General features: G+C 44.4%; 1 protein-coding gene and 1 pseudogene across 1 annotated transcript in view; one reads left to right on the top strand and one right to left on the bottom strand.

The window, feature by feature from the left end:
* LOC110492755 overlaps positions 1-13,391 on the top strand; it is a 15,584-nt gene extending 2,193 nt beyond the window's left edge. Inside the window, exons 2-7 of the mRNA XM_021567228.2 lie at positions 8,325-8,547; positions 8,635-8,692; positions 8,816-8,894; positions 9,055-9,614; positions 10,572-10,709; positions 10,955-13,391. Of these exons, the coding sequence (XP_021422903.2) occupies positions 8,414-8,547; positions 8,635-8,692; positions 8,816-8,894; positions 9,055-9,614; positions 10,572-10,709; positions 10,955-11,512 (1,527 nt within the window). The 5' untranslated portion in view covers positions 8,325-8,413 and the 3' untranslated portion in view covers positions 11,513-13,391. The remainder of the gene's footprint in view (positions 1-8,324; positions 8,548-8,634; positions 8,693-8,815; positions 8,895-9,054; positions 9,615-10,571; positions 10,710-10,954) is intronic.
* Positions 13,392-16,612: 3,221 nt separating this feature from the next.
* LOC110491073 lies at positions 16,613-21,782 on the bottom strand (annotated as a pseudogene).
* Between the last annotated feature and the right edge of the window lie 1,847 nt (positions 21,783-23,629).

The raw sequence follows: 23,629 nt of genomic DNA on the forward strand, positions 1-23,629 counted from the left end.
GAATATATAACTGTTCTCTAGAAACAATGTTCATATACTATTTTAAACATAGCGCTTACAATAGCCAATTATATTTCCACCAACCATTTCATTTATTTGGCTTCTTTTTGAAGTCCTCATGGTCAACTTGAGGGTTTAACTAATGCTTTCTGTGAAATGTAGTATTTATTTTTGCCATATTGAACCAAATTTAAAGGCCCACACCAGTAGAAATCGACTTTTTCGAGATGAGAAACGAAGGCCAAATATTACCCATGATGTTGCACAATGATTTAAGTCAATAAGTCATCGTTTTAGTCAAAGTATGATATATTTTGGCTTGAATTGACAAATCCAAACTGCCCACTTCGTTCAAATCCGTGTGAATGCGGTCTTTTCCCATGCCATACAAATGATTTTTAGCCTACGTTTCGTTTCAGTGCTGGATTTTATTTGAATGTTACCACCCACCAGCATGGCGTTGTTTATTAATTACAAACAGCTGCAAAGTTATTCCTCTTCGTGACTGAGATGAGTCAAACAGCCATGTGTCCACTTGGCCGCCTGAGCCATGGAGCAAATTAACCAGACATTTTACCAGAAAATGATCATATCCATTGGATAATTTGTAAATGTTCACTTTTTTTTGAGCTAGTCTGTATTATTCTTTTTTATATATGACCATTTTATAAATGGTCAAATATATAATTGCGTGATTTGATAGCCTTTGAAAACCTGCTCCCACTGGCGCCCCCAAGATGAATGGTTTTGACCACTAAACTTTTGCTTAACTACACACTGCACTGCTTTGATTGGTGTAACTGTCACAATCATCGTTGGAAGCATACTCGGACCAAAGCGCAGCGTGATCTGGATTCCACATGTTTATTTGAGTGAAACGCACAAAAACAATAAAGAATGAACGAAATGTGACATAAATGAAGTGCTCACAGGCAACAACACAAAAACAAGATCCCACAAACACAGTAGGGAAATGGCTGCCTAAATATGATCCCCAATCAGAGACAACGCTAAACAGCTGCCTCTGATGGGGAACCATACCAGCCAACGTAGAAATAAACACACTAGATCACCCACCCTAGTCACACCCCGACCTAACCAAAATAGAGAATAAAAAGGCTTTCTATGGTCAAGGCGTGACAGTAATGTTAGCTAGAAACCACAAGTGTCTATCCAAATAATGAAAGGGCACTCGCAAAAGAAAATTCAAGGAACATGTCATTTGTGGCGTGCATGATCATGAGCAAAGTCATTGTAGCCTATCATTTCATTTCCCCTGTGAGAACTATGAGCACGATTTGACTTGGCTTTGTTGTACCGCAGCTGAAGCCTGCCAGCAGCCTGCCTACCAAAGGTTGCACCGTGTCCATTACAATGTAGAAAAACGCATATCAGCTATCTTTCAATAGTTATCCATAATTTCTGGAGCTTCATCACAGTTCCTTCTAACTGTTTCTATGGTGGATTTGCCTGCCACAATTCATGGAAAATGCCATAACTTTGGAGACAACAATAGATTGCGAAGTCAAAGATAGGCCAGTGGTTTCCATCTGTGGCAAAGTTTTCCCTAAATTAGTGCTTGTGACAAGTCCAGTTTTAGAAGCCATAGTCAGCTGACAAATCTTTTGAATGCGGTGTAGTTAAAAAAAAACACACAGCAACAACAGATAACATTAGCTAGCTAGATAAAGTTAGCATGCTAGTTAGCTACACTGACGGCTGACAGTGCCCTCATTTTTGATCAACACGTGGAAATTCCCACACCTGTTACGTCCGTCGTTAGAAGAATGAGACCAAAGCGCAGCGTGGAAAGTGTACATGATTTTTAATACTGAACTCTGACAAAACTACAAAATACAAAACCGAACGTAAAGTTCTGCAGGGCTAGACAGCAACTATGCAAAAACAAGATCCCACAATCAAAGGTGGGAAAAAAGGCTGCCTAAGTATGATCCCCAATCAGAGACAACGATAAACAGCTGCCTCTGATTGGGAACCATACTAGGCCAACAAAGAAATAGAAACATAGATTTGCCCACCCAAGTCACAAATAGAGAATAAACAAGGCTCTCTAAGGTCAGGGCGTGACAGTACCCCTCCCAAAGGTGAGGACTCCGGCCGCAAACCTGAACCTATAGGGGAGGGTCCGGGTGGGCATCTTATCTCGGTGGAGGCTCCGGTGCGGGACGCAGACCCCGCTCCGCTTGAGGCTCCCCCAACTTTGGTGGCACCTCTTTTCATGCCATTCTGCTGTGGGGAAACCAGTCCAAATCTCTCCGTGTCCTCATTGACTCTGGGGCCGATGAGAGCTTTTTGGATGCCACACTGGCTTCCGAGCTGAACTTCCCCACTCAACCCCTCTCCATTCCCATGGATGGTAGAGCGCTAGACGGCACTCTATAGGTCGGGTCACCCATTACACCACTCCCATCAACCTACGTGTGTCAGGGAATCACAGCGAGACCATTCAATTCCTGCTCATCAAGTCTCCCCAGATTCCCATGGTTTTGGGATTCTTCTGGCTCCAGCGACACGATCCCCTCATCAACTGGTCTATGGGTGCTATCATGGGCTGGAGTCCGTTCTGCCACCCCCATTGTCTGAAGTCGGCGCAACCTGCCTCTGGACGTCTTCCTGGGGGCTCAGAAGTTGCTCCAGACCTCTCCGCCATTCCCGTGGAGTAGCAGGACCTCCGGGAGGTGTTCAGCAGGTCCTGGGCTACTTCCCTTCTGCCGCACCGTCCCTATGACTGCGGAATTGACCTTCTCCCTAGCACCAGCCGCCCCGGGGACGTCTGTACTCTCTATCGGGACCAGAGACCAAGGCTATGGAGACCTACATCGGGGACTTCCTAGCAGCAGGATTTATCCGTCCCTCTTCCTCTCCCACTGGCACAGGGTTCTTCTTCGTGGAGATAAAGGACAAGACCTTGTGCCCGTGCATTGACTACCAGGAACTCAATGCCATTACTGTGAAGAACCATTATCTACTACCACTTATTTCCTCTGTCTTCGAGCCACCAGTGGGCCACTGTTTTCTCCAAGTTGGATCTACGAAATGCCTACCACCTGGTGCGGATACGAGAGGGGGACGAGTGGAAGACCGCCTTCAACACGGCCAGCGGCCACTACGAATAACTGGTCATGACGTTTGGCCACACCAACGCCCCTGCTGTGTTCCTGGCTCTGGTGAATGATGTTCTCCGTGACATGTTGAACCGGTTCGTCTTCGTCTACATTGATGACATCCTTGTCTTCTCCCACTCCCCCCAAGAACACGTGCTCCACGTCAGACATGTTCTCCAGAACCTTCTGGAGAACCAGCTGTTTGTTAAGGTGGAAAGTGCAAGTTCCATTGCTCCACCATTCCCTTTCTGGGCTACATCATCTCTGCTGGGAGTGTCCAGATGGATCCCAGGAAGGTGTAAGCGGGGGTGGATTGGCCCCAGCCTATATCCAGGGTGCAGCTGCAACGCTTCCTGAGGTTTGCCAATTTTTACAGCGCTTTATCCGGGGTTACAGCACCCTGGTCTCCCCCTGTCTGCACTCACCTCTACCAAGGTTCCGTTCACGTGGTCCTCTGCCGCTGACCGAGCATTCCGGGACCTCAAACGCAGCTTCACCACTGTTCCTATCTTGGTTCATCCTGACCCTTCCCATCAGTTCTTGGTGAAGGCCGATGCTTCGGATGTCGGAGTGGGGGCTGTCCTCTCCCAAGGTTCTGCCCTGGACCTTAAGCTGCATCCCTGTGCCTTCTTCTCCCACCACCTCAACAGCACGTAGAGGAACTATGATGTGGGGAATCGGGAGCTTCTTGCGGTGAAAATGGCATTGGAGGAATGGAGGCATTGGCTAGAAAAGGCGAACATCCGTTCATTGTGTGGACCGACCACAAAAACATGGAGTATCTCCACACGGCCAAGTGCCTCAACTCCAGACAGGCGAGATGGACCCTGCTGTTTACCTGGTTCAACTTTTCCCTCTCCTACCAGCCCGGGGTCCAAGAACGTCAAGCCGGATGCCATGTCTTGCCGCTATAATTCCACGGTTACCATCCCGGAACCCTTCCCACCTCGTGCCTGGCGACAGCACTCAGCTAGGGTATAGGGAAACAGATGGGGGGGCCCAGATAACCGGATGTTTGTGCCTGACGCAGTCCGGTCCGCGGTTTTGGATTTGGCCCATTCCTCCAGGCTTGCCTGCCACCCGGGTTCCCATCTGACAACGCGTTTGGTGGCTTACTATGGTTTTGGATGTTGCCTTGTTAGTCGCCGCCTGCACTGTCTGTGCACAGAACAAGACTCCTTGGCAAGCTCCGGCTGGTCTGCTTCAACCACTGCCTGTCGCTCATCGTCCCTTGTCCCATATATCTCTGGATTTGGTCATGGGTCTCCCCCCGTCTGAGGGCAACACTGCCATCCTGGCTGTGGTTGACTGGATTTCCCAAGCCACCCACTTCATTCCTCTCCCCAAAGTACCCTCGGCCAAGGAGACGGCCCAGCTTATGGTGCAGCACGTCTTCTGTATCCACAGATTCCCAGTGGACATGGTCTCCGACCGGGGTGCTGAGATCTCGTGCCCGTTCTGGAAGGCGTTCGGGACGCTCATTGAGTTGTCGGCTAGCCTGTACCCTTTTTTACGATTTCCAACCCAGTACCCTTTCCAGACTATACAAATGAAATACACATGCGGATCCCTTCTCCACAAAACAGATGTGCATGTAGATACAGGCTTAAAGACATAATGTAGGCATAAAGAGGTGCATCAACATGCTCTAAAACTTGTCTCTATGGCCTGTCAAGGACCCACACCACATGTCCTGTTCTTAGCTCCCTTATACCCTGACATGCCCAGCCTCCTGTCACCCCAGTAACACACAGACAGGTTGGGCAACACAAGGGGTAGAAGAACAATGAACATTTACAGTTTGAGGTTTAAGCGCATAGTAGATTGCCATAGGATGAGGGGGTTTTCTCTGTGGCTGGGGAGAGGGGCTTTGTTTAGCAGAGGAGCCTCTGGTGGAGGGCCATTTGACTGCTTTGCTCTGCTCGGAGCGCAACGTCCAATTGGTTGGCTTAGAGAAAGCTGCTCCAGGGCCAGAGATTACACTGCAGTGCCGAGGCGTCACTCTGACTATGAGCCAAGGGGTAAGGCAGGGGATAGAGAGAGAGAGAAGAGAGAGAGAGAGAGAGAGAGAGAGAGAGAGAGAGAGAGTAGAGTAGAATATGTTGGGAGGAGGAGGAGGTGGACCGACAGAGACAACAAGGCAGCAGCTCTGGGAACCTGGCTCTGGAAATGTGACAGTCTCCTCTCATCATCAGCTTTTCAGCTTCTTCAAAACACCTGTCACGGAACTCCCACGCACACACTGATGTGCCTGCCTCTCTCTTTCTTCCTCACCCTCCTTTCAGCCTTACTCTGCTCTACTTCCTCTTGCCTTACCCTTGCTCAAAACATCTGTGTTCTGTTCTCAGAACATAGATACACTGTCAGATTTCTGAATGAATAGAATGTCTTTCTGGATCCATTTGGGTATTTCAGAATATTCAGGATATTCTTGTGAGAGTGTTACAAAATATATATTCTGGGTCAACTCTGGGGAGGGAGTTGGAAAGCACTTAAAGACATTTGAATTCTGGTGGGAATTTTTAAATTGTGTAAAGTTAAAGGTTTGTTCACCTCTCCTGTTTATACTTCCCCTGTATTTAACACTTTTATGTCATGCTTTACACACAGTATACAATATATAGGTATGTCCGTTAAGTTGTAAGGTAATACAGATGTGTTATGAAGCATGTTTCCTGCCTCAATGTATTGTACAGTCATTGCCAAAAGATCTGTACAGGTATGTAGTGGTTGGCTCTCTACTGTTGCGAAATGTCATTTATTAATACATTTTATTCATATTTATCAAGCAGGGACTAATTTGCGAGTCAAGAAAGAGCACAGTTTGTGTTTGTGCCCTGTTGAGAGCACTCTGTATCATACTTACGAGAACAGCTGAAGGATGAAACCATATTTTTGGAAGAATCAGAACTTTCTCTCCCATATAATTTACAATGTAAACATGTGCCCTACTAGCACTGTACAGACCACCACAGCCCACTGCAATGGCAAGGCTAAGGCTAATTTATCTGGGCTGCTTCAGCCATTTTGGATACCCACACTGGTATGCTAATGAGCAACAATACTAACCATGTAAGTGCCTACCAAATTGGCACATTGGTCCCATAGCCATTGAATTGATCTGACCATAGACACTCTTTTGGCTAAAACCAAAAAATAATGTGTGTGCATTCCACCAATTATTTACTCCAATTCCCAAGGAGGACATAAGATAAATGCTTTAAAGATATCAACACTTGGCAGAAACATGCATATCTGTTGGTGTTGAAATTCCCTGTGTGGAATATCCATATGTTGCAAATCAGTGCTACATTCTTCACAACCTCATCTATTTCTATAGAGTGAATGATGCAGGCACAAAGGCGCACAGCTCAAAACTACCCCCACCTGCCCAGAACCCCCCCCCCAAACACACCCCATCCCATTTTCGCTGTACCGGAACAAGATTCAGTGCAGAGCTCTCTGTTTCAGTGTGTAGGAGCCAATTTACTATTATGTCTAACTGAAGAAATGGTTGAGCGATAGGGATGTCAGACAGTCATGGGAGATAAGGGTTTGTTTTTGTGTGCGAGAGATAAAAATATAAGAGGAACCTAATATGAGTTAATTGAAGAGGGGAAAAGCACCTGTGATACTGGACATACATCACAGTACCTCCTAATTACCTAGCAGCTGGTCTGAACCTGTGTTTGGGGGGAGATGGGGGTAGTAGTGCAGAAAACAATGTTCCTCTGTTAACAAGGACATAAAGAACACATTATACTGTACCTCAGCATGCTGTGTGACCTGAGCATTTAAATGTCAAATGTTTTTCATGCCAGGTTATGGCACTCCATAGTTAGCATAAATATATTCAGAAGCACAGATGTCCAACCATAGCCACATGCAGAGACAAAGTTAAGCGATGTAACCCTTTCCTTCTGTACTAATTGAGACCATCCCGACTCAACTTCAACTGTTAGTCAACAAGAGGCTATGATGAACTCTGGAGAAGTCGTAAAGTTGAAGGTATAGAGAGACTTTAGACTATAGATCAGAGTGAAATGAGTCATATGAATCGTAATGTATAAAGAGCGTGACAGTATATTCACCGATGAATGTATCTGTGAGAAGAGATTTGGGAACCTGTTTCAAAATAGGCTAGCACCTTGGGGATTGCTGGTTCAAAATACTTGGTGTTTTCTTCTGTTGTCATGTAGTTAAATAAGTTTAACGGATTTTGTGAAAATATGCGACTGATTAGTCAGCCAGGACAGTTATATCAGAAACATATTTGCTGTCGCTTTGAGATTTGGAGGGCATCATGAAATAATCCTGATAAGGACTTTTCCTCTTTGTTTCAATCAAACCGTCCACTTTACACTCCTCTTTCACTGAGAGAGGAAAAAGCTTGGAGGACAATATAATCAAAGAAAATATGGTTTCCTCTGTTCTCTATCTTCTCTTTGGTTTCGGAATAAGATAATGATGTGTGCCTCTCTCTGTTCCTCTGTCTGTGTTACAGTATTTTTAGCTTCCATGTGACTCATTGACCCTGTTAATATTTACACTGTTGTGCAGGATTGATTCAAACATGGGGCAAATCATGATAGTTACATGGGGTGAATTACATTACACTTAAACAAACACATATATCAGCATATCTTCAACTGGTTTCTCGCAGGGATGATTGGTACAGCATATGTGTGTGTAGAGGAAAGGTCCCGGTGAGGGTGGTCCCTGAAGACTAAAGATTAAGCGTAGTTTCAAAGATAAAGTCCAGCACACATTTGAATCTGGATATTAATTCCACTGATGTTGATTGTAGTACTATGGGCTCTTTGGACACAACAGGTTAGGTACCTGACGTTTTGTGGATGTGTCAGAAATGCCCCAAATCCTTAACGAGCCAAGGAAGATAAAGATGCCACAGGGTAAATGACAGTCAGTGGAGAGGAAAAGAGGACAAAGAAAAGGAGGTCAGAAATGCTGTGGTTGATCTCTTGGTTATTCCTATGTCCTTCTTTTGTTGGTCCTTGGAGCAATGGAATAAATGGAGCAATTCAAGCAACTGTTTTTCATGATGTCTTCTCCTTTTTATTTGAATGATATGTTTGCCGAAGTTCCCCATTCCCCCTTACAATTCCATGGGCTTAAATAAGAGCAGCTGATCTGTATGACAAACACACAGTTCTTTCCTCTCCTTCTCCGTCTCTGCAGAGCCCAGGGAGGTTGTGGTGCCTACGTGTGCGGTGTGCATGTGTGTGGTGAGTGTGTGGTTGTGAGAGAGCGAGCGCCAGCGCTCCCACATGGCCTCCATGCAGGACGGGCTGAACTTCACGTCTCCTTCCTACGGCAAGGTCCTGCTGCTGGGCGCTATCGCTGCTGCCTCAGCCTTCGTCGTCACCATCCTCATCGTGGTGCTCTGTGTGGGCTGCCAGAGGTGAGACGAGTTAATGACCATGACCATGTGCACACGCACACAGCTATTTGCGTCTTTATAGTACATGAAATGTTGTGTTTATTATAGGAAGGGAAAGACGCATAATGTCTCCAGTGAAGGTGGGAAGCACAGGCTGATGGACATGGTGAGCAGAGAATCCCTCATATTACCACATTTACCTCAGCTGTGAGCATCATTTTAGGTAAAATATGGATACATTATGCATTCAAGCGATTGAGAAAACTATAATTTGTTTGTGTGTTTTCAGAGTATACTCAAGCAGTCAAGGCTGCGTTCCATCAGCAAGTCGGACGGTGAGATGAACAAGCTAAACTGCAATGGCAAGAGTGAGTAGAACTCTTAGGTATAAGACTATCACAAATGTTGAGCTCCATTTCGAGAAATCTTCACTACATAACAAACAATGAAATTGACACCTTTTACAAAGCCTTCTTTTATTTAGGTGTGAAAGAATGCTAACCTTTCTGGTTTCCATGTGTCCTGCAGAGTCATCCAAAAAGAACCGTCCGGCCAGCATGGACCTCCTGCTGCTGCCCAGCCGCCGGTCCAACTCTGACCTGCGCTCCGGGGGACGGACGCTACCCCAGGTACCCTCTGGTACGGGAGAGGAGCACACCTACTCTGAGGTCGGTCAACGCTCCTCCCCGAAGCGTGGCCCTGATAACAACCTCTACGCCATAGTGGGCAGGGCCGGAGAGACAGACACCCCAGCCCCTCCGGCCGTCCCAGCCAACACCCCTGCCCCCCCTGACCCAGACGGGGATGGGTTGAATGAACTGCTTCCCGAGCCAGATCCCATGCCCCAGGCCATGGCTCCTCCACACCCCCCGGAGACGACTGCAGAGTACGCCTGCGTCCGGAAGCTCCTGAAGGTGGACAAGGCTGTCCCCCAAAAGAGAGATAGTGGGACGGATATGGGGGAGGCACCGGTGCCGCCTCCTCGCCACGCCCCACCTTCACATCCTGCCCCGCTTCCGCCACATCCTCACAGCGTTAAGATGCTCCGGAAAAACGCGGAGGCCTTCAACCTGCCCACCTTCCCCAAGGTTGGTAGAAAAAAGGCTGATAATACAGAATTATACAGATACAGATTTCTGTTCGTTAGGGGAGTCTGAAAGTCAGACCTTGACGAAGGCCATGTGTGCAGAAATGATGATTAATTTCACTGCATTTTCCTGCCTGTTTATACATGTCTCTGTATGTACTTCCAGTTCACTACATGTATTACTCACAGACTGTGTGTGTGTATGTTTGTGTGTTTTGTATAAGATTACGTTTTGTACTTAGCATTCTTCACAGCGCTGCTCTCTCGGGCTCAATGCCATATAGATGACGCAATGCATTGAAACACAGATCATTATCCCTGCAGAAAGACAATGGTGCTGCTTGGCTGTCCTGTCATTCAAACTGCAAGCTGCACCTATCAGTTAAAATCCACAAGATGTGGTACTTTAAGTCAAGTCTCTAATCCTAGTTTTAATATACATAATGTATTCTTGATTTGGTTAGTATCCCCTGTGCTCCAATAATGTAGAGCTGTACAGCTTGCATGAATCAACTGTAATGGTCTAGAATCTAGATGCTTCCTACATTTATGCCTGCAAGGCTGTTTGAGGTGTTGTGAATGAGCATGCATCTTCTTTAGGATCTGTCATGGATGCTGGGTCCGTAGGCAGCCCCTAGAGAGCATTGAATCTTAGTCAATTTCTCCTGATGCCTCTGCAGCTCAAGTAATTCTGTTGAGAGCTAAACATTTCATTGAGATGTTTAGAGTGCCAATGTAATGTAATGCATTTATATGTATGTTTGCACACAAGGAATGACTTGTATTCTCCTTAGCAGAGGAGAGCAAAGGCATTTTAAATAATAAGCCTGTAACTGAACTTTTCATTACACTCTCCCAAGTATTATAAAAAAGCACTATGTTTTGTTTGTTTTATTGCTGTGTTTCATCTCAATCACATGTGATGTGTTGACAAACCCGTTCTCTGATTGGCTGGCAGGAGGCAGTGTTCATGGGTAATGGAGAGCAGTATATATGGAAGCCTCCAGAGGATGATGACATCATCATGCTCCAAAACAAACCCTTAGGCCCTCTAAGTCCTCACAGTGGAGAGAACATTCAGCCATCTACTGCTATGGTGAGTATCAGTGGAGGTTGGTGGGTGGATGTATAGGAGGACGCGCTCATTGTAATGGCTGGAATGGAATTAATGGAACGGAGTCAAACGTGGGTTCCATTCCAACCATTACAATGAGCCCGTCCTCCTATAGCTTCTCCCAACAGCCTCCCCTGGTGAGTATGTTTGTCATTACAAAGTATGTGTTCATTGTGTTTATCAGACTGATTAGTACTGAGGGTTGTCCTGTGCTGTGTGGTTTCCAGGCTGCAGAGATGTACTCCAAACCAGTCAAGAAGAAGAGAACTGTTCTTGGGTCTCCCCCAGCAAACATTGGCTTCCGTACCTTGGGACGCGGTGACCGGGACCGGGACCGAGACGGTGGGTTCAGTGTGGTGGTCAAGCCCCAGAACTGGGCCCCGCAGGAAGGGAAGCCTGTCGGAGGAGCCTCTGCAACTCTGGAGGACCACTGTTACGAGTCCATCGGGACGGGGGAGGAAAGCAACCCTGCCTATGAGCCTATGGAAGGTGGTGGTGGTTGGAAGCGAGTTGGAGGAACCGAACGGCCTCCCAACACCTGCGCCACCCTCAGGCCCAGAAGGAAGAAGTCCCAGCAGCCCTTGCAGCAGCAGCAGCCTCCCCCGCCACCACCCACACAGCAAACCCCCAAGTTACAGCACCTTCCAGCCAAAGCCCTGCTGCTGCCCGGGGAGAACCTGTACGAGAGTATAGGGGACATGAAGCAGGGCGGAACTGCCACTTCCAGCACCACCACCATCTTCACCTTCAACGACGGCATGGAGATGTATGTCACTGGGCTCTAAGGCTGCTCCCTCTGTGACCTCTCACCTCCTTCCTAGCATTTAAAAAGAAGACCACGGTCGAGGAGAGCTGGTTGAGCCCCTCTCATGCTCACTCACATGTTTACATTACAGTCATAACTTCCTGCCTTTCAGAGCCTAGGGCAACAGTGTTGGTCAGTGGTTAATGACCTGGGCTGAAGAGAAAGCCCTTGGCTGGGTCAAACCCCTACCTTGATTCCAAAGGTAGTGATGAGAAATGAGCACAAAACTATTACAGAAAAATCTGTAGGATGGCAGCACTATTTTAACAATGTGCAGAGCACAATTAGAGGGAACATTTGGAAAATTCTTCCCAATTTTTGCAGGTCTAACCATTGAAATATAATTCATTTCTATGGTTAAAACAGTGTTATTGTACTGGCAATCCTGGAGCCCTAGTTTAGGAATGAGCACAACTTTCAGTTTACTCCCTATGTAGCACTTAGTCTGTGTACGGCAGACCTTTCCCCCCAAGTTGGTCGAGGTGTGATTCAGGAAGGAATTAAAAGTATTAAAAGTAAATAAATTAAATATTAATCAAAAGACTTGAAAGCTCAGGGACCAAGAGTCAAATTATGAGAGAATAATTAACTAAATTGCACACATTGTTGTTTTCTCCCCCCCCCCCCCCCAAAAAAAAAACACAAATAATTTGACCATATTCTCAGATGATAATAGCAGATATTTTTCCCTTTTCATTTGTTACATATCACATGGACTGACAACTGTCTCCAATGCCATCTGTAAATGAAGTGTTTTATTTTTTCTTGCACTTTGCCTGCTTAATGTTGCATGCTAAAAAAACTCAAATCAAGCACTGTCATGTGGTATCTAAGAACGTTTTCTTTTTTGATAATGTTGTTGATTGTTTAGTTATTATGTTGCCTTGTTTCTCTTAGAGAGCAAAATGTCATTCTGATTCAGGATAGCTTTGGTCACTGGAAATCTCTGGTAATTGTTACTGTCAAGTTGGTCACTGCCTTCGTCTTCACCACAGAGCGGATAGGACACTACTATGTGAACTACAGGGGCCATATCTAGTCAAGGGGGCATGCTGGTGGAGTCCACACAAATTGAATAGCTCAAAACTGTGGATCAGCCAAGATACTGCTTCTGCCTCACAGTCCTGATCACTGACGATGGTGATTCCACCATCCTCAACTCTGAACGCATGGCGGAACTGACATCCATCAGCAAACCCTCCAAAGCTGTGTCTCATCACGCCACTGATGAACATTTTGATCTACTCTCGATCCCCAGTGACACCTTAAATATACAGGAAAAAACAACAACAGTGCAAGTGACACTAAATGCCAATGATCCAACGCAGAGATTGTGAAGGAGAGTATAAAAAGTATAACGCAAAACGTCATCTCAACCTGGATACTAAAGAAGAAAACTCCATCTGACCAAATATACCAGCACACAATGTGGTTATTATTATTATTATTATGTATGTTGACGCAATGTGCGTGTGTGTATGTTACGAAAAGAGAAATAATAATAAATATATAATTGGTGTCAAGAAATCTATCTTTTACTATTTATGTTTGGTTGTGTTTTTGGAATGACTTCTCTGGTGGCAAATTTGCAAAGAAGTAAGTTACAATGTGAAGTTTGGTGTGCTTTTGTTACATTTTTCCAAGCCACTTAAGCTATGATGTGTTCATTGAAAAGCCCAGCTAAGTTTTATGTGGCAGCTACTGTTGTGTGTTTGCTAATCAGACGACGGGGTCTTGTGCCCGAAGCTTGTAATTAAGTGCTAAAAATGAAAAAGATTGTAATGTTTTATATCAAGATTAATATTCATGAAAATGTCGGTCAAGTTTATACTTTTGTAATAAAGTGGCACTTTGAAAAATGTGTTTTCTCTAAGCTTGACTTTTAAAAAATCAAAACATTTACCCTCATATGCCTTTTATTAGATAGGATTACCTTTACCAGAAGGTAATAATTATTTGTCCAACCTTGCCAGCTAACTTCACTAAAACACAGCACAGTCGAAAGCACTCTTTCCATTTGACCCTTTTCCATATGCACTGTTCATGATCTGATAAGATATTATTATTATTATTATTATTATTATTATGTCCATTATAACATCATGATCTAAGGAATTAACATGGTCCACACATACCCAGTTGTGAAAAGGGCACGACAGCACCTCTTCCCCCTTAGAAGGCTGAAAAGATGGCATGGGCCCTCAGATTCTCAAAAAGTTCTACAGCCGCACAATTGACAGCATTTTGACGGGCTGCATCACCACTTGGTACCGCAACTGCAAAGCACATGACCGGAAGGCACTACAGAGGGAAGGGAAGTACTGCCAAGTACATCACTGGGGCCAAGCTCCCTGCCTTCTAGGACCTCTATACAAGGCAGTGTCAGAGAAAGGCACAACATTTTTTTTAAAGACTCCAGTCACCCAAGCCATAGACTATTCTCTCGGCTACCTCATGGCAAGCGGTACCAGTGCACCAAGTCTGGAACCAACAGGACCATGAAAAGATTCTACCACCAAACCATAAGACTACTAAACAAGACTGCTAAATCTGCTAATCAAATGGCTACCCAGACTACTTGCATTGACCCTTTGTTGCACCAACTCTCTTGCACTGACTCTATGCACACACACTGGACTCTACCCACACACTCACACATACAGTACTTACACTGACACCCCAACACACACCCACACACATAACATGCGCACACGTGCACACTGACGCCACGCACGCACACACACACTCACACACCCACACTCACCACGTACACTGCTGCTACTGTCTTAAATATCCTGTTGCCGAGTCACTTTACCCCTACCTTTATGTACATAGCTACCTCACTTACCTCTTACCCCTGCACATCGACTTGGTACTGGTACTCCCTGTTTATAGCCATGTTATCCATGTTACTTTTTACTTGTTATCATTATTCATTATTCACTGTGTATTTATTCCTCGTGTCACTATTTCTTATTTGATATTTTATCTTTAACTCGGTATTGTTGGAAAAGGACCTGTAAGAAAGTATTTCACTTTTAGTCTACACCTGTCGTCTACGAAGCATGTGACAAACACAGTTGGATTTGATCCAAGCATTGACCAAGAAATACTTTCTTACACGGTGGGTGGCCTTTAACCCTCATTGTAGGCCAAATATTTAGCAATATCAAACTGATCCTGAAACCAAAGGCAACTCTGAAAAACACTGGTGATGACTAATGGAAGACAAAGGTTCTGCAATAGTGCTATAGATTTATCACAGGTAAAAATGATTTAATTGGCTATTAAGGCAATGAGAAAGTCAGATTCTTGCAAGTAGATGTATGGGGGGTTGTTTCCTCACATGGTAATCTGCCATTCACTTTATTCCATAATTACACTCTCATGCATTTCCCAGAGATAAATGTTCAAATTTGCCATGTCAAAATATTACACTTGATCTCCATCATAACCTAATGAGCACAACAGTATTATTTTTTCGAAACGGTAAATCATTTATCGTTGCTTTCACACACAATGCAAATGCTAAGCACATAGTTGAAAAACACAACTCTATAAAAGATGCAAAACTCAGTTGAGTAAATCGTAACAAAACCAAATTCTAACATTTGGTCACAGCTGATACAAATTACTCCCAGGGATGTGAACCTCTTCTGTATGTGAGCAAAACTTGTTTGCACGGTTGTTCAATCAGCAATCAGTCCTTATTCATGCATAAAAAAGGTCACCTCTGAGTTGCTGTTTGCAAGAACGGACCAAGTTAGAGGCCGAGAGCAAAGACAAAGGAGGGGTAGAGGGGTCTGTAAAGGAAGATAGTTCAGCTATCTAAAATAAAGCCTTTGTTTCTGGATATTCATGCTTTTGAGTGGCATTCTATTTTTATTTATTCGTATTTTGTATAAAACAATTTTTTTGTAAAAATGTTTGAGTGACATTCTTTCTGCATTCATCGTCTTTGGTAAAATCATTTTGGGAAAAAAAAGAATACAGCCTATGCTGTGATAATATGCTTTGTTGTCTTTTATAATTATAGTATCAACAAATGGCAGGGTTAATTAACCCTGTTAGACAATATTGATAGTTGTAGATAGTATTTATTGGGCCATTGTGCAACGATTGATTGAAATAACTTTTCATTAGATAAGAGGTTGTATGTTTTGATGGAGGTAGTTGGTTTCGCGTCATGCATTTCATGTTTTGAGAGCCTTATTAATGCATTTTTGCAAATTAAATGTGTCATTTTGGCCAACATGTTTCAGTTTTGGGCTGCGTGGTAATTATTTTGAAAAAGTGAAATCTGTTTAGACAAATGTGCTCAAGCAAGAAACTGTAATCTTTAAATTAATTAAAAAGCTTTTTTGTTTATTATCTTTGAGTGTGTTTATTTATTTTGTGTATCCTTATAACCTCCTACAGTCTATAAATCTCAATGTGTGTGAGTATCCTTGTTTATGTGTGTGTTATTGTGTGTGTGTGTGTGTTTGTGTCTGACTAGCTGTAGAACAAAATAGGTCACCCTTAAAACAAAAAGCTTGCAGTCAACATCGCAACCGTCTGCTGAATTTTCATTGGTGGGCTTGTCTCCATAGTAACAGGTTAACCTTGAGGCAGTAGTCACATGGGCAGGCGGGGTCTTGTGCTGTCTTGGAGAATACAGCATGACATCCATGATCACAGTCACCCACTCTGTAAGGGTTATCACAGAGAAAAAGAGATTCCCCCAAAACAGTGTTCTCTCATGACTAAATGTAGGCTATGCTTGTCAATCATAGAGGCAGAGATAAAATACATTCAACACTTATACATGTGTGTATACTATGTCAGGTAAAAATGAATACAATAAAGGTAATGTATAAATGGGTGTCACATCCCTTAAAAAATGGGGTAAGAAAAATACAAAGATATCTAATATTTTGGTATTTAGCATTGGGCATCAGGACATGTCACAATCTCTTTGTTCAGGTGAAGATCATCCTCAACAAATTTCTAGTGACTGTTTTCGATCATCTCCATCATGGGTGGAGAGGATTCAATACCATTTCCTCTCACTACCTTTCAAATTTCAAAACCTTTTCAAATACTTGAAAATAATGGTCAATTTCCCTGCACATGATTTGTCAATTCACTCAATGAAAGGAGTTGAATGAAATGCACCAATTACAGGCCTTCATATGGTTTCTAGTGCACTTTGAGTATCTGGGAGCACACACAACATGGCAACACAGCAACTATAATTGAACAATGCTCCCCCCTACAGGCTAGAAAGCTTCTCTACCTAATAAAACATAGATAAACTTTCAATAATGTTATATTTAATATACAATTGCCAAATATCACCTGATAATAAAAAAACAAATAGCTAGGTAATTTCAAGATAGTGTCTTGAGAGGGGATGAAACTGATTCAGTTTCATGTAGCACCATATACATTATAAACATTAGCTTGCTTGAGCAGTCCAGAACTGAAACATCCAACCATTTAAATAGAATAATGACCCATTAACATCTAATATAAACCATACAAAAATGTCTTGTTGTACATACATTTGAGTATTGACTCGTTTATTGAGACCCTTTGTTGAGTCCATCTACTGTGCAGCTGAATGGAATGTGACTGGTGTGGCCAGGAAGTCCTGCCCTGAACTAGCCTTGTTAAACCAGCCTGATCGAGCAAGCACACAGTCTGGTTTCACAAGGCTAGCCTTTAACCTCGTGTTTCACAGAATCAAGTTCATTGTTTGTTGTTTCGGTCGCTCCTGTTCCTCACCGTCACTCCAGCCTGATGTTCTACCATCTGTCCCAAAGTAGCGGTCCCCAAAGTCCCCTGTATCAACAGAACACACAGATACATAGTTTTAGTTGTATGACACAGAGTTAACTTACATCACACGGAGTACAGAATACATTCAATGACTTCCACCCCTGTCCATGACGCATAACCGGAGTGCTACAGCAGAGCCAAACCCACCAATCCCAGGAATGACTTGGAGGAAGTCATCAACACCCTTGTCCACAGCGGTGGTGATGATTTTGACCTTGGGGAAGGCATAGGCCACCCAGTGCACCCCCAACCCTGCCCTCAGCAGAGAGGCCAGCGCTATCTTCTCCTCCTGCACCTTGTGGTCCTGCACAGATACATCACAACACTCATTTAACACAACACACAATCAATGCTATGCCAACTTTTTAAAACCCAGCCATTTAGTATGGTGGGTAATGGGGGTTACTTTCATAGAAACAGAACTACTAATTATAATTATATGGTTACTATAATGATTAATCATGAAGTTGGGGGGCTATCAGTTATTATGGGATAGGGATGTCAATTGCTACTTTACCAATAGGGCCCTCACAGCCATCCTGGCTGCAGCGCTTGAAGACACAGTGCTGTCCATTAGAATGACATGGTCCTCACTGATGTCTTTGGGCAGACGCAGGTAATGCAGCTGGAAAGGGATGGGCAGAGAGAGGAGGAAGGAGAAACAGGGTTACCACGGAGATACGATCAGGAGGTGGAGGAGGCAGATCTGGTTACTAAGGAGACACCCAGTGAGGTGGATATAAGTGTGACTGTTCTAAACAAGGCCACTTCTCTCTTCAGCTAATAAAGATTTATTCTATTCTGTTACATTCTAAAGTACCTCTGGTTCTCCTGAGTCCAGGTTGGTCTGGATGAGGATCTTGCCGATGCGGACATCCATGCACACCGCCCTCAGGGAAGGCTATGGTCTCCCCTGCCCGCAGGATGGACACTCCTGTGATCTGGAGAAAGGAGGATCCAGCTTCAGCATGGTTACAAACACAAACTCTGCACTATTAGAAAGGAACACCAAACACACACAGTGGAGCAAAATAGGAGTACTACCAAGACCCATAGACTGTGATCTGACCTGATGATGGTGTGCAGGCCTTTGACCTGGGGCATACTTTACAACACTCTGAGGGTCTGGGGGGGGGGGGGGGGCTGAGTCTGCTGGGCCGAGGACAGGACTGCCCTGGACGAAACAACACAAAGGAGAATAAATTTGAATAGGTGACAATGACAAGAGACTGTTCTGCTCTCCCACTAGCTCCTCAGTAGAAGTCAACCATGTAGTCACACTGAGACACCTGGTGGGGGTATTGTGAATAACACCAGGAAGAGAGGCGTGGAACGAGGGAGGAGCTGTAGGAGATGTGTAAGCCTACCTGACACTGAGCTCGTGCTGCACAAAGAGAGAGGGAAAGAGATAGAGAGCGAGAGCTAGAGAGGGAATGTAGTAAAGGGTGAAAGAAACAGAAAGAAAGAGAGAAAGAGGCAAAGAGATGTCAGCCACTCATCCCTTCCCATGCCTCTATAGACACTTCAGCATTCTGCCACAGTGTGGCGCCCTCTTCTCATGCACAGTGTTCTGTGGCTCACTCACCTCCTCCATCTGCTTGTGAACATGTTGGACTATCAGGTAAATGGCCACCGTGTTACCACCACCTGGCAGAGGTACACATTCAACATATTTTCACTTGGAAACAACATATTTTCACTTGGAAACAACATATTTTCACTTGGAAACAACATATTTTCACTTGGAAACAACATATTTTCACTTTGGAAACAACATATTTTCACTTGGTCAGAAACATTTCGCTAGCTCATATGGCTACCTCATAATTAACATGATAAAATATCTGCACAGAAAATTTGCTATGAAATAATAGAATATCTGCAGGATATATATGCCGTCATATGGGTATTAGCTCCTAAAGGCTAACAAATATTAGATAAAGACTGGAAGATACCAAGATATTGCACTTTTGACATTTCAAATGATTAGTGCTAAATCACTCACCTGGTGGCACAACGATGTCTGCCAGCTGAATGTGGGGTTCGATGTACCGCTCAAACGCAGGCTTCACAAACTTGTTGTACTGCTTGATGACCCCCTCGATGTCCCGCCCGCGCTCTGTGATGTCCCTGCTCAGCCGACGTACCAGCCGGATGTCTGAGTCAGTGTCCACAATGCTCTTCATGTCTCGGAGCTGGAGACAGACAGAGCAACAACAGAGCACTATGTTCCTGTACGTTGCAGTCACAGAGGACTCGACTGATTCAGTAAAGAGATCAGAAACCCTAAACATGTGATGATCATACAGCCTTACCTCCAAAAGCTCTTTGTCTGCAAAAGACATGATCCCCTCAAAGATGACCACACTGGCAACATACACAGTTTTCTAAGGAGGGGAGAGACAGAGACAACAGAAATGCTCAGAACTGCAACAGCTGCCCATTTCCTCTATCCCAATAATGTTTACGGTGGATAACTATATCAAGAGAATCTACAGTTTTCACTTGGTACATGGCCTCTCATCAGTTCTACACTCACCCAGTCTTTCTGTCTGCCATGTGTAGTGAAGTCATACACAGGGATCATGCACGGTGGCCACCATCAGCTCAAAGTCAAACACCCCTGGGTGGTCAAAGTTGTAGTCGTTACTGACTGGCTACCAGGGTCTGTACCTCAAGGGTCAGAACCTAGGGGGTACAGGAGAACAAACTTCAGGGATGGATGGACACAGAAACACAATGTGTACGTGTGTGCACGTGCGTGTGCGTGGATTCGTGCGTGCATGTTGAGTCCAAGGGACAGGATGCGTGTTGTTCCCTGCTGGTTTATAAATAGACATGATGGAGGGAGGGATGGGATTACCCAGGCTGTAGACAGTCTCTTCCCCATGACAGTCTCTTCCCCACATTATTAAGAGTGAGGGATTGTGGGTAGGCTCATTCATGCAGTATTACAAGGGTGACATGTCTGTCAATAAGGCTCCAGGCTGTTGTGAAGAAAATACAGTAGCATCTCCGAAAGGCTAAAGCCCAAGCAAGCCAAATGAATGACAGACTCTCACCTTGTAGAAGGAGTACATGGACAACAGCACTACCCAGGGGACATCCAGAGCCTCAATGATCTTATTGGCCACCGTGGTCTTCCCTGAGGCACTGCCCCCACACAACCCTGCACAGACAAACACACATGTATTTTTGAGTACAACAACCTGTCAACAATAAGGAAAGACCATTACAACACCACATATAACAGCAAAAACACCTGAGTAACACTTCACACACTGACAATAAAATAAGGCATACACCCATGAATGTTGTGCCGATGACGAAGGCCTCTTTGGACTCTGCACCATGCTCATCGTACCAGGGGGGTCTGCCTGCTGTGTGTGCAGGTGCGGAGCAGGGGCGGCTCTGTCTTAGTCTGGGATGTGCTCTTCCTGCGTACGGCGGTGATAGGGGGGCCAGGCAGGAGCCGGTCCAAAGAGTCTTCCCCACTACCACTGTAACACAACAATCATCATATCATCAATAATTTACTGCAGTGGGCTAAATCTGGGTCACACAGAGTGTTTATTGGTAGTCTTAACCAAATGTGCTTTGAAACTAAAGTATACACCTCACACACGACTATTAGTTTGTCAGATATAGAGTTGAAATGTATTACATTTTGAGTTTGCATCCCAATATGACACATTATATACATCACAGAAGACTGAAAAATAACAAAAACGTTTGACATAGAAACACTGGATTTTCTGTGTAAAATAAATAATTCCACCCATGAGGCCACTAGAGGGCGATTTGGTCATTTGATTGCAGGAAAGGGTTTGAAGCTGGTATTTACAAAGAGTTATAGGTAGAATTACAGTACAAATAACAGAAAAATGAAGGATGTTTTAAACGTTCTCATTTTATTCAAATCTGAGAGAGGGCAGGGATGGTCATATCCTTTCACAGTCAACGCTGGAGTGTTATAACAGGACTATAATGGTCCTTATTGTCACAGATAGGTTTATACCAACACCCTTGTTTATTATCCAGCTAAATTGAATGTCAAAAAACAGCCTAACGGTTACATCAAACTCTGAATCCACATTTAGTACTGTTCAAGCTCCACTAAAGCACCAACATAAAACATCTTGGTTAGTTTCAAAACATATATTTTTGGTAGATAGATCCTCCATTTCCCTGCACCTCTCATCATCAGCATGTCTCAAACTGACATGGGATGGGACAACACCCTCAACACCCACACAGGCAAAATGAATTCCACAGCCCTGTCTGTGGTTGCTCAGTGTTCAAACACAGACAGATAGCATACAATCCAATAAGCATGGACAACACTGAGTAAACAGACACACTTACCTTCGGGCCCTCGTGGACCAGCAGCCTGAGACTCTGGCGCCAGTGTACCAAGGCAGAGTCATATTTGCCTTGGACAGGGGCGGCTGGCTGTCAGACAGCTCAGGCCCAACCGGTACAGTACTCACACAGTAGAGCACACACAGGCTAACCCTTGCTGAGGCAGCAAGCGTAGTTAAAGTGAACCCCCACAGAAACACAGGTCCAATCCACCTGACACACTTTACATTGAGACACAATCTCTGGATGTCTCTTCAGACCTTTGTCGCAAATGTACCCACTGAATCCAGCCTCTCTCTAAGGTTCCGCTACGTACTCTCCTTTACCTCTTCTCCGATCTCGACCCTCATCTCAGCTCAGAGGGGAGACAGGAAAATGTCACCACTCCTCTCCTTTTAGCCCTCCACTTTGGCCACCTGCCCCCCCCCTTGAGTGTGTTTACGAGGACCACATACGAGGACCACAGAGTTGCTTGGCTGTTATTAATAGAGGCCTGTTTACACCAAGACTTCCTCTACTGCTCTTCATCTTCAAGTTCATTGTCTCGAGTGAGCCAGACCTCAACATGGTATTAGAATTGATGGAGCAAGTCGAGGCTAATGTGTGCAACGCTCCAAGAAGGGCAGGCAGGCATAGTACTGCAGGGCAAGTGTTTGTCTGATGATCATGTTTATCAGCATCTTTCTTGCACAATGCCAGGGCACTGCATTTCATTCAGCATGTGTCCATTGTGGCATGTGGCAATTGATGTTACTACATTTCTTACCATTCTCTACCTAGTTATTATAATGCATAAAACTGCATACACCCAAATGCTACAATTTCAACAGATACATATTGATAGCAGAGCAATGCAATAAATAGTATGTCATTATGTTGTGTTATGTGGTAGATACAAGTCCATTAGACGGATCCTATTACGCGTCTGCTTGGTGACGGAGACTTTATTGGCAACGACATCACAGGCGCATTAAAATGATAATTGGTTAATGATCAAACTTGATACCTGATTCAGTAACCACCTGGTAATTTAATAACATGTACAATGCTTCAAACATTATTTTATATAGCCAACCTTGACTGTGTGTTACGTCCAGGTGGGAATTTGTATCAACTAAACAAACCCACTGCGCTCGGGGAGGTCAAATTATGCAGTAGTAGATTAGACTACAACCAGAAGGACGCATAGGCTGCTGTGGTTAGCAAATAGTAATATCATTTAGTATTATTCTAAACCTCAGCTGATTTAAATGATAGTATGGAATGCTCTATGGTGCAAAAAGCTATACCTGTCCAAGCAGGATGACGTTTTCTTTCCACTGCACTTCGTTTCGCATAGCATCTCTCGCTCTCAAAACATTGGCCATAGTGGAGAAATAATTACAGTATAGCAAATAAACACTGGAATGATAGATGTGCAGAAGATTAATGTGCACGTAGAGATACTGGGGTGCAAAATAGCAAAATAATAGAAATAAAATAAATAACAATATGGGGATGAGGTAGTTGGATGGGCTATTTACAGATGGGCTATGTACAGGTGCAATGATCTGTAAGCTGCTCTGATGTTTAAAGTTAGTGAGGGAGATATGAGTCTCCAGCTTCAGTGATTTTTGCAATTCGTTCCAGTCATTGGCAGCAGAGAACTGGAAGGAAAGGCGGCCAAAGGAGGAATTGGCTTTGGCGGTGACCAGTGAAATATACCTGCTGGAGCGCTGCTACGGGTGGGTGCTGCTATGGTGACTAGTGAGCTAAGGTGGGGCTTTACCTAGCAAAGACTTATAGATGACCTGGAGCCAGTGGGTTTGGCGACGAATATGAAGCGAGGGCCAGCCAACAAGAGCATACAGGTTGCAGTGGTAGGTAGTATATGGGGCTTTGGTGATGAAACGGATGGCACTGTGATAGACTG

This window comes from Oncorhynchus mykiss, chromosome 16, assembly GCF_013265735.2.
Source record: "Oncorhynchus mykiss isolate Arlee chromosome 16, USDA_OmykA_1.1, whole genome shotgun sequence".
NCBI lineage: Eukaryota > Metazoa > Chordata > Actinopteri > Salmoniformes > Salmonidae > Oncorhynchus > Oncorhynchus mykiss.